The sequence below is a fragment of the Parambassis ranga genome, chromosome 21, assembly GCF_900634625.1.
Source record: "Parambassis ranga chromosome 21, fParRan2.1, whole genome shotgun sequence".
Taxonomy (NCBI): Eukaryota; Metazoa; Chordata; class Actinopteri; family Ambassidae; genus Parambassis; species Parambassis ranga.
Genome location: NC_041041.1, coordinates 5,590,130 through 5,602,263, shown reverse-complemented (window position 1 = coordinate 5,602,263; position 12,134 = coordinate 5,590,130). Strand labels below are relative to the sequence as shown.

The following is a 12,134-nucleotide window of genomic DNA, read 5'->3' as shown; positions in this document are numbered from 1 at the left end:
GCTCATTTTTTTTCTTAGTTTAACGCATACAGGCAATCATTTCTTTACAAAAAACTCATAAGGTTGGTCTCACCCGTTTACCTTTAATGTTGGTTTAGGCAAGTCAAGTCAAGTTCTACCTGCGAGAAGAATTTGCGAGGATCAACAATTCAAAAAACACACTCCCAATTTCCTGTATCAAGTATTGGTGTTTCAACAAGCTGCCTTTAAAACCTCTTCTGTTCTCCCTGATCAACAACAGGAGTCCAATAAAGTCTTCTCATTGCTGGTTGGTTTGAAATACAGTAGGAACACCCCAGTTCCACTCCCTTTGTACTGTCCATGCCTCCCTCCCTCTCTCCCTCCATCCATCCATCCATCCATCCATCTATTTTCTTAACCTGTCTATTGTGCTATTTTCTGCCCAGCAGATGGTGCTGTGGTGTTTATTTTTTAATCAGTTTAAATTACATTTAAAATTAAAATGTGTTACATACAAAACAAAACACAGACCTGCAATCACACAGGAGGGACACACAAGAGCAAACAACAGACACAAACAAGGAAACATGAAATTAAACTATGACACTGGAAAGGTAGAACGAAGGATGAACCCAAACCAGGTAAACGGAACATAACATTACCTCTTTCAACACTCCTTTCCATTCCGTTTCTCCGTTAAACACTTCAATTTTTCAAGAAGAAGAAAAACCAATTAAAAGGTAATACTTTAATGTAATATTTGCCTCTAATATGGAGTACAAGAAGCAGATACCTGCCCCTGTCGGGTAACTGAAGGTGAAAACTATATATACCTATATATACATATATATGTGTGTGTGTTAAATTAATGAAGATATTTTAGATCAACAAATGGCATATTAAACAGATCACAACACATCACAGAACCAACACAAACCAGGTATTATGTGACAAAATGGTCTGACGCTTCACATCTGTTTCTATCACAGCTGCTTTGCTGAAGCTCACTGTTATTATACAGGATATGAAATCCAAATAAAAACATCACAGCCTTCGTGACATTAATGTTCTTTAAAAAATCATTATTTGTGAAGACTTGAAGGTGTTGGAGGCTAAATGACAGATTGTAAAGACTCCACCCTGAGTAAACACCAAGCCCACAGAACATGCCATTCTTTTGCATTTATGTATAAAGTACACACACTGAATGTCAACCAGCGTGCTATAATTAACCTATTCTCCATCATAATGTTCAGTGACAGCTGCACTTCATCATCAGTGTTTCATGATGTCATCAGTTTATTAAACTTTGTTAAAAGTTTTACACAAACTGCTGCTGACTTAGCCTCTGTGTTTTTATTAGTTGCAGAACTTTATTTTTTTTTATTTTGATAACACAAATTAGTTCTCCTGAAGACAAGTCAATAAACACAAAGCACACGCCTTCAAAGTCATATTTACTCATGGTGTTGTGCTTAAAGTGCTGCAAGGGAATCAGAGAGATAACACTGTGTCTGTGCAGCACTGAGGAGCCTCTGTGGAAATTATCATAGGATTATAGAACGAGCGATGGTTACACCGGATCTTTGAGTTCAACAACAGCATCGAATAACTTCTTTTAATCGAAAGGAGTCATGGCCACGTTCGGGCAAATCATCTTCTACAGGTGTGGTCGTCAGGTTTGGATGAGTTCTGTGCCTGTGGGGAGGAAGGCAGCAGTTTTAGGTGTAGTTGTTGACGGTGTACTCTACTTAAATGCAGTTTTGAGTTGCTTAAATGCTACTTACTCTGCTGCATGCAGGAGTTCAGGGACAGCTGGTGCTTTGTACTCCAAACTGAACCGGTTCAGAGTGTAAAATACTGAAAAACTGTTGAAGGTTAAACTAAAGCTTTTACATTTGTTTTTGCTGCATTTCCAAAGTCTAAAAGTTAGAAAATGATCAAAATAAAGTATTGAAATTACTTCAGTTCTCTGCTCTATCGGGACATCATTTTGGTTTTTGACTCTTTACAGGGTCCACAAGCCTTAGGTTGAAAGCCAATAGACTTGTTTTTTGTTACGTTACCATGTGGACTCCGTCCTGCTCAGTTAGCATGGAGTGGCTTTTAGCTGACAACATGGCCGCCGCCTCACTGGTTCCTGTCTGTGTTTTTCTTCAGCCTTGTCACCCTCATTGTCATATTTGCGGCGATCATCATCATGGTGCTGGTCCTGGCCTTCACAAGTAAGACCTGTGAGTCCTTGATGATTTGTGTTGAGCACATGTTATGTTTGTGTTGACTAAAGAAAAATAAGTCTTTGACAACACAACATCAAGTGCTTAAAACCAGCTGAGCCTCATGTGTGCTGTTCTCTGAATACATGTTTTAACCCCACCCTGGAACATTTAAATGTTACTGAACCTCATGGGTGTCCTTGTCACACAGACACCTCCACTGGCAGCGTGATGAGCAGCAACACGAAGCCCATCACCAACATCAGTGAGGACGTGCTCCTCAGCTGCAACCTTCACGCTGTCCTTCAGGACAAGTTCAGTGACATGTCCGTCACCTGGCAGAAGGACCAGAACAGAGTGGTTTACAGATTCCAGAAGGGGGCTCCAGAGCTCAGTGACCAGGCCTCAGAGTTCAAGGGGCGGGCTCGGATGTCCCCTGATGACATCATCAGCGGGAACGCCTCTCTGCTGCTGAGGAGTGTGAGAAGTAGTGATGCAGGCGAGTACACCTGCAGTATCCAGTCGTCCTACGGCAGCGGGAAGGTCACGGTTTACCTGAGAACAGCAGGTAGGACCACTCGTCCTTCCACTTTCATGATTTATCCTCAACTTGAGAAAACTGGTAATCCTTTACTTTAGTCATTTATAATTTATAATATAGTCTTAGAACCCGCAGACTTCTGGTATCGGCAACCTTTTTACCACTGATCGACTATGGTGATGTTGTATACATGACTGCGTCGTCCAAATGCCTCCAATCCTTAAACACTGTTTATCACTTTATCACTGTGCCTTGAGGTTTGTGACTGGCTGTACCCGCCTCACCCACCACTGTGAACTGTATGCCAAAGCTGAGTGGCCCTCCCTGAGCACAAGGAGGCGCACTCATTGGATGGCATTGGTCTATAAGACCCTCCTTGGTTTGGCTCCACCTTATCTGTGTGCTCTTCTCCAGCGAACTACCAGCCACTATGCCCTACGTTCCAGTGGCATTTACCACCTGCAGGTCCCTCATGTGCGGACTGAGCTAGGAAAGCGGCCTTTAGCTACTCTGCCCCTTCAGCCTGGAATACCCTCCAGACTGATTTAAAAATCTCTGAGCTTATCTCATTTAAAATTTTTAATTCTTTATTACACATTAGGCAAAAAGCATCCATTCATCAGTGCCTGTGTTTTTAAGATATCTTTCTACTGCTGCACTCATTTTTACTGCTCGGATAACTGCCTTCATCTTGTTTACCAACTTTAAAATAATTTTGTGGCTCATCCAAGTCAAGGAGTTGAACTTTATGACTCACTCTCTTTCCACCTTTTCCTGTTCCAGCCTATTCAACCCCCACGTTTACATTCTCTGACGGCTCCCTGACTGCTGAGGCCAGCAGGTGGTTCCCTAAACCGACTGTTAAGTGGCAGAATGAGACCGGGAGCTTCCTGGGCGGGAACATGACGTTCTCAACAAGCTCTTCAGGGCTCTTCACTGCCGTCAGCACGCTGCAGCCGGTCTCTGCTGAATACCTCTACACCTGCACTGTGCAAAATGAGTTGGTGGCTGCTGTTTCCGAGGTGATGATAACAGGTATGATTACTCCACAGAACCAGAACAGGTTCAGAACCTTAAAGGAGCAGTCCGCTGCTTTTCAACTCATTGGTCTCCTGTATTTTATTTCAGGCTCTGTTGTGAACCAGAGAAATTACTTCAGCTTCAGCGTGGCTTCTCCTCTGCTCTCCTCACTTTGCCTGAACATGATGACCACTCTCCTCAGCATCTACTGTGTGGCCTAATATGACTTTTAATATCCTCCAACAACACAGCGTAGAACTATAACGAGTGCATGAGTAGTGCCTGTTGTTAATTTATTGCAGTATTTATAGCAGCATTTATCTCTGTGGTGCATTTCAGTAATAATTTATCAGTCATGTGTTAAGTTCTTTTTCTTTCCATTGATTTATGTTTGTATATTTGTCAGTTATTTAACTTTCTGTACAAATTTATTTTGTTGACTTTTACTTCTGATATAAAACAGGACAAGTTGCTGTAATTAAAAATAAAGAACCAGCACACATTTGTTAAAGAATAAACTCTCACAAAGGCCTCGCTGGTTCATTCATGCTTTAACAAACATTGTTGAGAGCTGCCAGTAGATGGGGGCAGTCAGAGTCCTGCACCGGTGCCACAGAGTCCTGGGAAAGTCTTTGGAACACCCCGGATAGTCCGGGGGAAGCTTCCTATTGGTCTGCGCTGAGTAAAGGTGTCAAATGTCCCAGGGAGCCTTGAACGCAGCCTTCATAGTTCTTTCGAAGTAAACTGGGACTTTTCTGAGTCAAAGTTGGATTAAGGTGAATTTGAACCCCTGCTGGTGTCGCGGGGCAGGACGCAGGGCTTCAGTCCGTGTGATGAAAGTTTGTACAGAAGTTTTCTTCCTCCTCTGACCGCGCCGTGCAGCTCGGTGCGTGTCAGGCTGCTGTGTGTTTTCTACTTTGTTTGTGTCTCCAAAGTCTCCACAAACAGACAAAATGTCTCAGACCGAACTAAAGGAGACAGAACAACACACACCGAGTCCAGAACGTGGAGAACCGGGCGTCTTGATGAACGCCAGAGCGGTGTGTAACGTGTGTAAGCGTCTGTACCGGGACCCGAAAATCCTCCCGTGTCTGCACACTTTCTGCTGCGACTGCATCGCCCAGCTGGAGCCTTTCTCCGTGTCCGAGCGTGGTGGACACCTGGAAGCTCCGGAGGACGGAAGGAGGCAGAGGAGGAGGAGCGGCGACCCGGCAGCTGACCGACCCACCGTCACGGTGCTGTGTCCCGAGTGTGACTCCGAGGTGGACATCCCTGCTTCGGGGCCGGCCGGTCTAAGCACCGACCACCTGGCGCTGGACGAAGTATTCCTGGAGACGCTGGTGACGGACGGCCCGCTGGGATGCGACCTGTGCGGCGAAGGAGGCGCAGAGAGGCGCTGCGAGGTCTGCTGCGTCAACCTGTGCGAGTTCTGCTGCCAGGCACACAGGTCCAATCTGTTCGGTTCTATTCTATTCTATTGGCCTGGAGGAGTGCTGCGTTTGAGTAACTCTGGTCAACTATTCTATTCTATTCTATTCATCATTCATCGCTACTCTTGTAATCTGATTACAAATGTATGATCTCTGTCTCTCCATCAGGCGGCAGAAGCGAACAGCGTCTCACTCCGTTCAGGGTCTGGAGGAGCTGAAGGCTCGAGGTCGTCTCTGCCGGCCCGTCCTCTGTTCCCTCCACCCTGGTCAGGAGCTGCGGCTCTTCTGTCAGCCCTGCGACCTGCCCGTCTGCCTGGACTGTGCCACAACGCTGCACCGTGACCACCGATGCTGCCCCGCACATGATGTCATTGACCAGCACGGAGACAGCATCCGAGAACTGGTCGCTGTACGAATACGACCCCAGCTGGAGCAGCTGGAGGGGTCGCTGCAGAAGGTGAACGGTTTCAGGGTTCCATCATTTGGTTCATGGTGTAGGATGCTGTTTTGACGTCTCGCTCTCCTCCAGGTGGAAGCTTCTCAGGAGACTTTGCAGGTCAGAGTGGAGGCCATGGCCAATGAGGTCAGAGCTTTCGCACGAGGCTACGCCAGTGCTGTAGAATCCCACTGTTTGTCTCTGCTGCGGCGCCTGGAGGAGCTTCGAGTCCAACGCAGGTACGAAACACAGGTGTTTTGCAGCAGCCCAAATTTCAGGGGATGCATTTTTCAAAGGATTCTTTGAAGGCATGGCCTCTGTAGGCCAAAGGTTTATTTGTGGCCTTAGTGTAGGATAGAGGCATGACCTTATCAGGATGAAAGTGCGAACTTTGTGTATGTAGAACCCACATGGGTGGGTTTTGGCCTTCGAGACTGGAATAGTGGCCTTCATGGGCTGCAAATTTTGCACTGTGGACTTCTGTTTTAAAGGACCAACCTCAGTTTTCAAGTGGCCTTTTAACTATTTGTCATCCACACTGTCTGCAGGAACCAGCTCCATCTGCAGAGGGCGCAGCTGCAGCAGGCCCTACTGGACGTTCGTGGTGGGGTGGACTTCGCAGAGCGACTGCTGAGCTGTGGCTCTGATGCCGAGATCCTCAGCGCCAAAGGAGTCACTCTGAGAAGGCTGACCAGTCTGGCTAAGAGCTGCCATGACCCCCACCCGGTAACCCCCGACGACGGCAGCAGTATTAGCTTCCTGGCCAGGGAGCCCGCAGGAGAGGTGGAGGGCTACCCTGTAGTCGGCATTATCAACTCAAAGACCGTGGATGTCAGCAGGTGCACCATCGAAGGCGAAGGTAAAGACTCTTGTGTCGTCTTCTTTTTCTCTTCGGTCTTCACACAGAATTTATATTTTTAACAGCCGTAAAAATCAGGTCAGCTCTGTGAGAGGTGGGAGGTCTCAGACCTTTGTTCCCTCTCTGGGTGGTTGTGGCTTGAGGGCTGGAATTCCTTTGGGCCTGAAAGAATGTTTGAGGTGACTCAACACGCCTGCAGGCGCTGCACAGAGGACGTGTTTACACATAAACACAACATACAAGTGGGTACAGGACTGACTTCTTATAAAGGGCTGTAGCTACCCCACACTCAGTGACACATGACCACAGTCTGACAGAAACGTTGGTGTTCTGTCTCTGTAAGTTTTGTAAAATAAATGTTTATGTTGCCATGGTGCCACTCCCCTTTTCTGACTGTGTACCTTAATACACTCAGTAAAAGGGAAACTTGTTTTCACAGAACATTATTAATTTAATATTTGTCAAAATGAGTCTTCTGTGTCACATCCACGAGTGGCCTTTGACATTTTTACTGCCAAATTCTTATCTCTGTATGGGATGAAACTGAGTGAAGATAAACAAGCTCTTCCAGGATGTCACAGTATGTTTTCTTAAGATTGGTTTTCAAGCTAAATGTGGAGGCTCACACAGGCCGTCGCCATCTTGGCGGCACCTGACTCATGGTTGATCCAAACAGAAGTGGAGAGGATTGTTTACCTCTGTTGTAAAGTTGGACATTTTATCATGGAGTTCTGAGAGGACTGATTCATTTTTGGAGTCTGCCCTCAAGTGGACACCAGAGGAATTACAGTTTCTGACATGATGACACATAATTTCCTGCAGATTAGTTGACAAATGATCCCTGAAGCTGTGTGTGTTATAGATCAGTAACAGGATGTGAATGGTGTTGGATGGCCAACAGGATGCTGTGGACACGCGTTGCTGTGGTTTATGTGATGACTTCAGCTTTAAACTGTACTTATTTTCTGAATAATCTGCACACATTAAGTGTGAAGTAGATGAAATAATGAGAGGTGCAAAGACCCAACACACACACAGATTCATACCGACATTAGATTTGTAGCAGCATTTCTGTGTCTGTCTGTTTACTTGTGTGAGTGTAGTTTAAACCAAAGTAAACACAGACTTCTGTGCTGAGTCTCACCGGAGTCAAAAGATGTATTGTGCTCATGTTTGCCAGGAGGTCGGTCTGTTGTGTGTTGTGTCAGCCATTTGTTTGGCTTCTCGCTCAGACTCGGCTCAGCGATGATCTTTTCATTCCTCCGCTTTTCCTTTCTGGATTGTTTTCTTTTTCTGTATACGTCGAGCCGTTTGTTCCTCCATCAGCGCTGCTCAGTGAGTCTCCCTCCTCTAAGGGGTCAGACGGAGGGCTAGATATCAGTGTTGACTCTGAGAAAGTGGGAATCACAGAGGCTTACAGATGATTATCTCCTCTCTGTGTGTGATAAGAGGGTTGGAGTGGACAGCGAGGCTGAGAAGCGCAGGTGAAGTGTAGGTTAGAACAGCTGCGTCTGTAATGGTGGCAGCTGCTGGCTGCTCAGCTTAGCGAGAACACACACACACACACGCACACATACACATAAATCTGGAGATAATGCACAGCCATTAGTAGCAGCACTGATAGCAGTAATAGCAAACAGTGGTGCTGTGTCTAATTAGGGCAGATTAGATGTGTAAGTGGTAGTAATTCTAACGTTTTACTACAAATAACAGAAAATTTTCCTTTTTAAGTGTGTTTCTGAATTCCAAAGCGTAGTGTGTTGAACTGATGGTTCATGTAAACACGTACAGGTCAAGTGGACTAAGTGTGTAAAAGTAAGAGAGGAGAGTGCAAAAAAAAAAAGTCAAAGCAAACTTTCACTTGCAGAAATGATTTTGTGCTGCTCCATGATGATTCATCCTCTCATTCTTCACTTGTGTTCATCAGGTGTGATGTGTTTTAAAGTAGTTTCATTAACAACAGCAGCGTCTCTGTGCTGCTGCTGAGTAGAAAGAGAAGAAAAAAAAACATGGTGTGGGATGATTTGTTACTGAGCAGCTAATAGACTCTGACAAGAAAATGCAAAGCGACATTAATCATCGATGTGAACACAAACAATGTTAGCTGTAGCACGACAACAACCACACAGCAGCTGATGAATAACCTGAGCGAGGGAGGTAATGAAACACTGAATAATGACGTGAAGGTTTGTAGAACTTAAACTGGCTGCAGATGCTGGGAAGTAAAGCCATCAGTCAAGTGTTCCCTCTGCCCTTTACCCGGGAAATATTTCTGGCTTGGCATGTGTCTTTTGGCTTTTTGTTGTGTGTGCAGTTTCTTGCTCAGTGTGCCTGTCTGACCTTTGACCTCTGATGGCTGCAGGGTTGCAGCGGGTCGTGGAGGGCCAGCAGGGCTGCTTCACCCTGGTGTGCCGGGACTCAGCCGGAGAACACATGGCGAGAGGCGGAGAGCACGTCCTCATCAGCATCGTCCACAGAGAGAAGAAGAAATGGTGTGTGACAGTGTCTGACCAGCTGAGTCGGCAACTTTTTGAGTTATGAGAGATGTAAAAGCAGAATAAAGATGGTGGTACAAGTTCTGTGGCGTACCAGCTGATCAAAGCAGACCACTGCACACTAATATTTTTGTTTAGCTAATGTAGGTGCATCTCTCTCTGACCTCCCCAACATCATAAACGGCCCTTTTGGTTTTTCTTTTCGATTAAAGGCCTTATGAACCTTACCTGAATTTCTGAAAAAATAGGTCTCTGTGTTTGGATAAACTGCAGCTACAGCAGGTAGAAGTCAAGTAGAACCAGTTAAAAAGTACACAAAGCTCTCTAAGTCTTTAAGACCTTGATGCGTACATGTCAGTAATTACTATAACTGTTTAAACACAGCATGTTGTGATCTGTAATGCAAACAAAGGCAGGCTTCAGTTGTCTCAACTTCTAGCCAAAATTGTGCTTTTATGGCATTTATGACTGTCAGTGATGTTACGTTTTATTAAAGGGTTAACTGGTTTTTTGTCCTTTAGCACAGTGGAGACGACAGTGACTGACAACGACGACGGCTCCTACAGCGTTTCATACACACCCGAAGAGGCAGGAACGTATTCGGTGTGGGTCTGTGTCAAAGCTCAACATGTGAAGGTAAAACTGAACGCAGGGCTTTAAACATCACCCTAATCAGAAGTGTTTGGATGAAACTCTTCAGGCATGAAGCAGCAGCTCTGACTGAACATTCAGACACCCTGAGTTGTCAGAATTCTGCACCTTCTCTGTGTTTTTGTTATGTGAAGCAGAACAAACACATCCGCTCTTCCTGCAGGGTTCTCCGTTCACTCTGAACGTGAAGAGGAAGCTCAGGCATCACAGTGGAACGTATCACTGCTGCTCCTTCTGCTCCAGCGGAGGAGCCAAAGAGGCTCGCTGTGGCTGTGCAGGAACTATGCCAGGTAACCAGAAGATGTGCTCAGATGGACAGGCTTCATTAGCTACAGCTCTGACACACACTTCCACTCTACAGATAATGTGGTTGAACACAGCAGTACTTTATCTTTCAGTTTGTTTTTTTTGCTTCCTGTTGTTGAAATCGTGCTCCTGATCTCCTGTCTCCGCTGCCTGCAGGAGGATTTAAAGGCTGCGGTCACGGTCATAAGGGACACCCCGGGAAGCCGCACTGGTCCTGCTGCGGCAGCACCGTGGAGCAGTCTGAGTGTCTGCCCGCGAGCGTGATCGCTGCTGTTTCCCCTCGCGGCCACCTGCGGACTGTGGAGCTCTGAGACACTCAGGTGATGCAAGCGTATGAAGGACGGCAGCATGCAAGAGCAAGAAAGTGAGATTCAGGTTGGTGCAAAATGTGGGTCACTGTGATGTTCAGAGACATAACAAACACCAAAGTGTCAGACTGAAGATGTCGTGTAACAAAGTGCCTTTATGTTCAAACCTGGGATAATACAAAGGAGACAGAGCTTCTGTTGGTGAGAAGCAGAAACGGAAATCAGTTCTTTCTCCAGACTCTACTGCTTTTAAACATAATAGGTGCTTTAATTTCAGCGGTTACGCTGCTGGGATATTAGATTTTCATAAAAGTTTATGATAATGGTATATATATCTGTGTCTATCAAAGGAGAGAGGAAACACTGTCACGGTGTCTATACAGCTCACAACCCACCTGATTAAAGTCGAAACCTATTTTAACATTTCTTTATTGTCCTACTATCAGAGGAATTTCAGCTGAAGTGTATTCCAGTTACAATCATGATGCTGTAAAATTACAGAGTAGTACAGAGTAATACATTACATACAGATTACAATTACAGAGTAATGTGTGACTACCAAGCAAAACCTGTAATCCAGACAATCCATACACTGTTTAGATTCAGCTATAAATCTGCACTAATCTGGCATATGTTAAAAATATAATAAAAGGTGTAAAATACCTGTAAAGAGAGTTTAGTGCATGAAATTAAAAAATACCAGCATCATAAGGAGGTGAGTCCACTATACCCCACACTCCTGCACCTCTTCTGTAAAGTAACATTATGACTCAATAATCTCAGAGATTAAGACTTTTTTTCTCTGAATATAATTTCCATCTCTGTTTTTTAACATATTACCCAAATACACTCTCCTGTGTCAGGTGTTTTCATTGTAATACCAGCAAAATGTTAATATTTCTTCATATTTTCTCAGAATTATTTGTTTTTACGACACAAACCTGGGTTTTCCATTCACATCATTACTGTACTGTTGTTTTCCTTTTTTGTAGCAGTAAGTGCGACTGACCTGGTAGTAGTAGTAGTGCCTTTTACTAAATATATATATTAGTAATAGAAACAGGTTGTTTCCTTATTTGAAAAACTAACCAATGATTACCTCCTATGCGTGTCTTACACCTGTTCAAGTTGTTATATCATGGTTTAAAATAATCATAAATGATTTATTAGATGTGTTTTATTGATGTGGTGCCATATTCTGTTTACAAATGTTAAAATTACAGCATAAACTCTGACATGGAATGCCCGTAGATCCACAGGATTTACTATTTTTGTGAACCACGACGTTTCCTTTAAACCTGCTCATCAAGCTCCGTATAAAGATAGTTTCCCTCGGCAGTCCGACTCCTGCGTATCTTCCTATGCTTCATGACTGCGAAGGTGCAGTCAGCCTCCTGCTGTTTGGAGGCTGCGTCACAGCACCACTAACCTCAGACCCGTGGTCCAAAAACTCTGTTTCCACAGAGACATTTCCACATGTGACGTTATTGTACTGAAGTCTTTACAATAAACTAAAGAGATATTTCCACTTTTCAAATCCCGTTTTATTCATTTATTGATTGAATAAACCATAATTTAATTATACACTGTAGTATTTTTACTCCAACAAACCAGTCTTACTTACTAAAATACCTCTGTGAACCAGCAGGGTGCAGCAGAGAGTCACTTTTCTCTGATCTGAAGATCATCTCCCTCTGTGTGTGGCATTAAATTTTTCTGAACTTGTTCCTACAAATCATTCATAATCAGCGATCTCAAATGCCGCCTGAACGCGACCGTCCCGAGCTGATGAATACTGCATTATCATGAAAAGTGTCTCAAGTAGTTTAAGATCGACTCTCTCACCATGAATGTTTGATGAATGGGGACCTGCTCTACTAAAAGCTGTCTCAGAGGAAGTTACATCAGCTG

At 44.6% G+C, this 12,134-nt stretch overlaps 2 protein-coding genes across 3 annotated transcripts; both read left to right on the top strand.

The window, feature by feature from the left end:
* Positions 1-1,462: 1,462 nt before the first annotated feature.
* vtcn1 (V-set domain containing T cell activation inhibitor 1) lies at positions 1,463-4,047 on the top strand. 2 transcript variants are annotated; one of them, XM_028394072.1, is made up of 5 exons: positions 1,463-1,627; positions 2,122-2,186; positions 2,389-2,745; positions 3,502-3,753; positions 3,847-4,047. In XM_028394072.1, the coding sequence occupies exons 1-5, from the start codon at positions 1,596-1,598 to the stop codon at positions 3,957-3,959; spliced, it is 819 nt and encodes a 272-aa protein (XP_028249873.1). In that variant the 5' UTR covers positions 1,463-1,595; the 3' UTR covers positions 3,960-4,047. The 2 variants fall into 2 exon arrangements, with proteins under 2 accessions (XP_028249873.1, XP_028249871.1); XM_028394070.1 differs by having other exon boundaries at positions 2,122-2,195.
* Positions 4,048-4,434: 387 nt separating this feature from the next.
* trim45 (tripartite motif containing 45) lies at positions 4,435-11,562 on the top strand. Its single transcript, XM_028393527.1, has 8 exons — positions 4,435-5,185; positions 5,337-5,625; positions 5,698-5,843; positions 6,153-6,463; positions 8,826-8,955; positions 9,480-9,594; positions 9,773-9,899; positions 10,072-11,562. Exons 1-8 carry the CDS (start codon positions 4,692-4,694, stop codon positions 10,224-10,226), a joined length of 1,767 nt encoding a protein of 588 aa, XP_028249328.1. The 5' UTR covers positions 4,435-4,691; the 3' UTR covers positions 10,227-11,562.
* Positions 11,563-12,134: the final 572 nt, after the last annotated feature.

Excerpts from the sequence above, each read along its gene's own strand:
- vtcn1 (XM_028394070.1), top strand. The coding sequence starts at position 1,596 with ATGGCCACGTTCGGGCAAATCATCTTCTACAG. Across the intron at positions 1,628-2,121 it reads GGGCAAATCATCTTCTACAG|CCTTGTCACCCTCATTGTCA; the intron begins GTGTGGTCGTCA and ends GTTTTTCTTCAG. Across the intron at positions 3,754-3,846 it reads TTCCGAGGTGATGATAACAG|GCTCTGTTGTGAACCAGAGA; the intron begins GTATGATTACTC and ends ATTTTATTTCAG.
- trim45 (XM_028393527.1), top strand. The coding sequence starts at position 4,692 with ATGTCTCAGACCGAACTAAAGGAGACAGAACAACACACACCGAGTCCA. Across the intron at positions 5,844-6,152 it reads GAGCTTCGAGTCCAACGCAG|GAACCAGCTCCATCTGCAGA; the intron begins GTACGAAACACA and ends CACTGTCTGCAG. Across the intron at positions 6,464-8,825 it reads GTGCACCATCGAAGGCGAAG|GGTTGCAGCGGGTCGTGGAG; the intron begins GTAAAGACTCTT and ends TGATGGCTGCAG.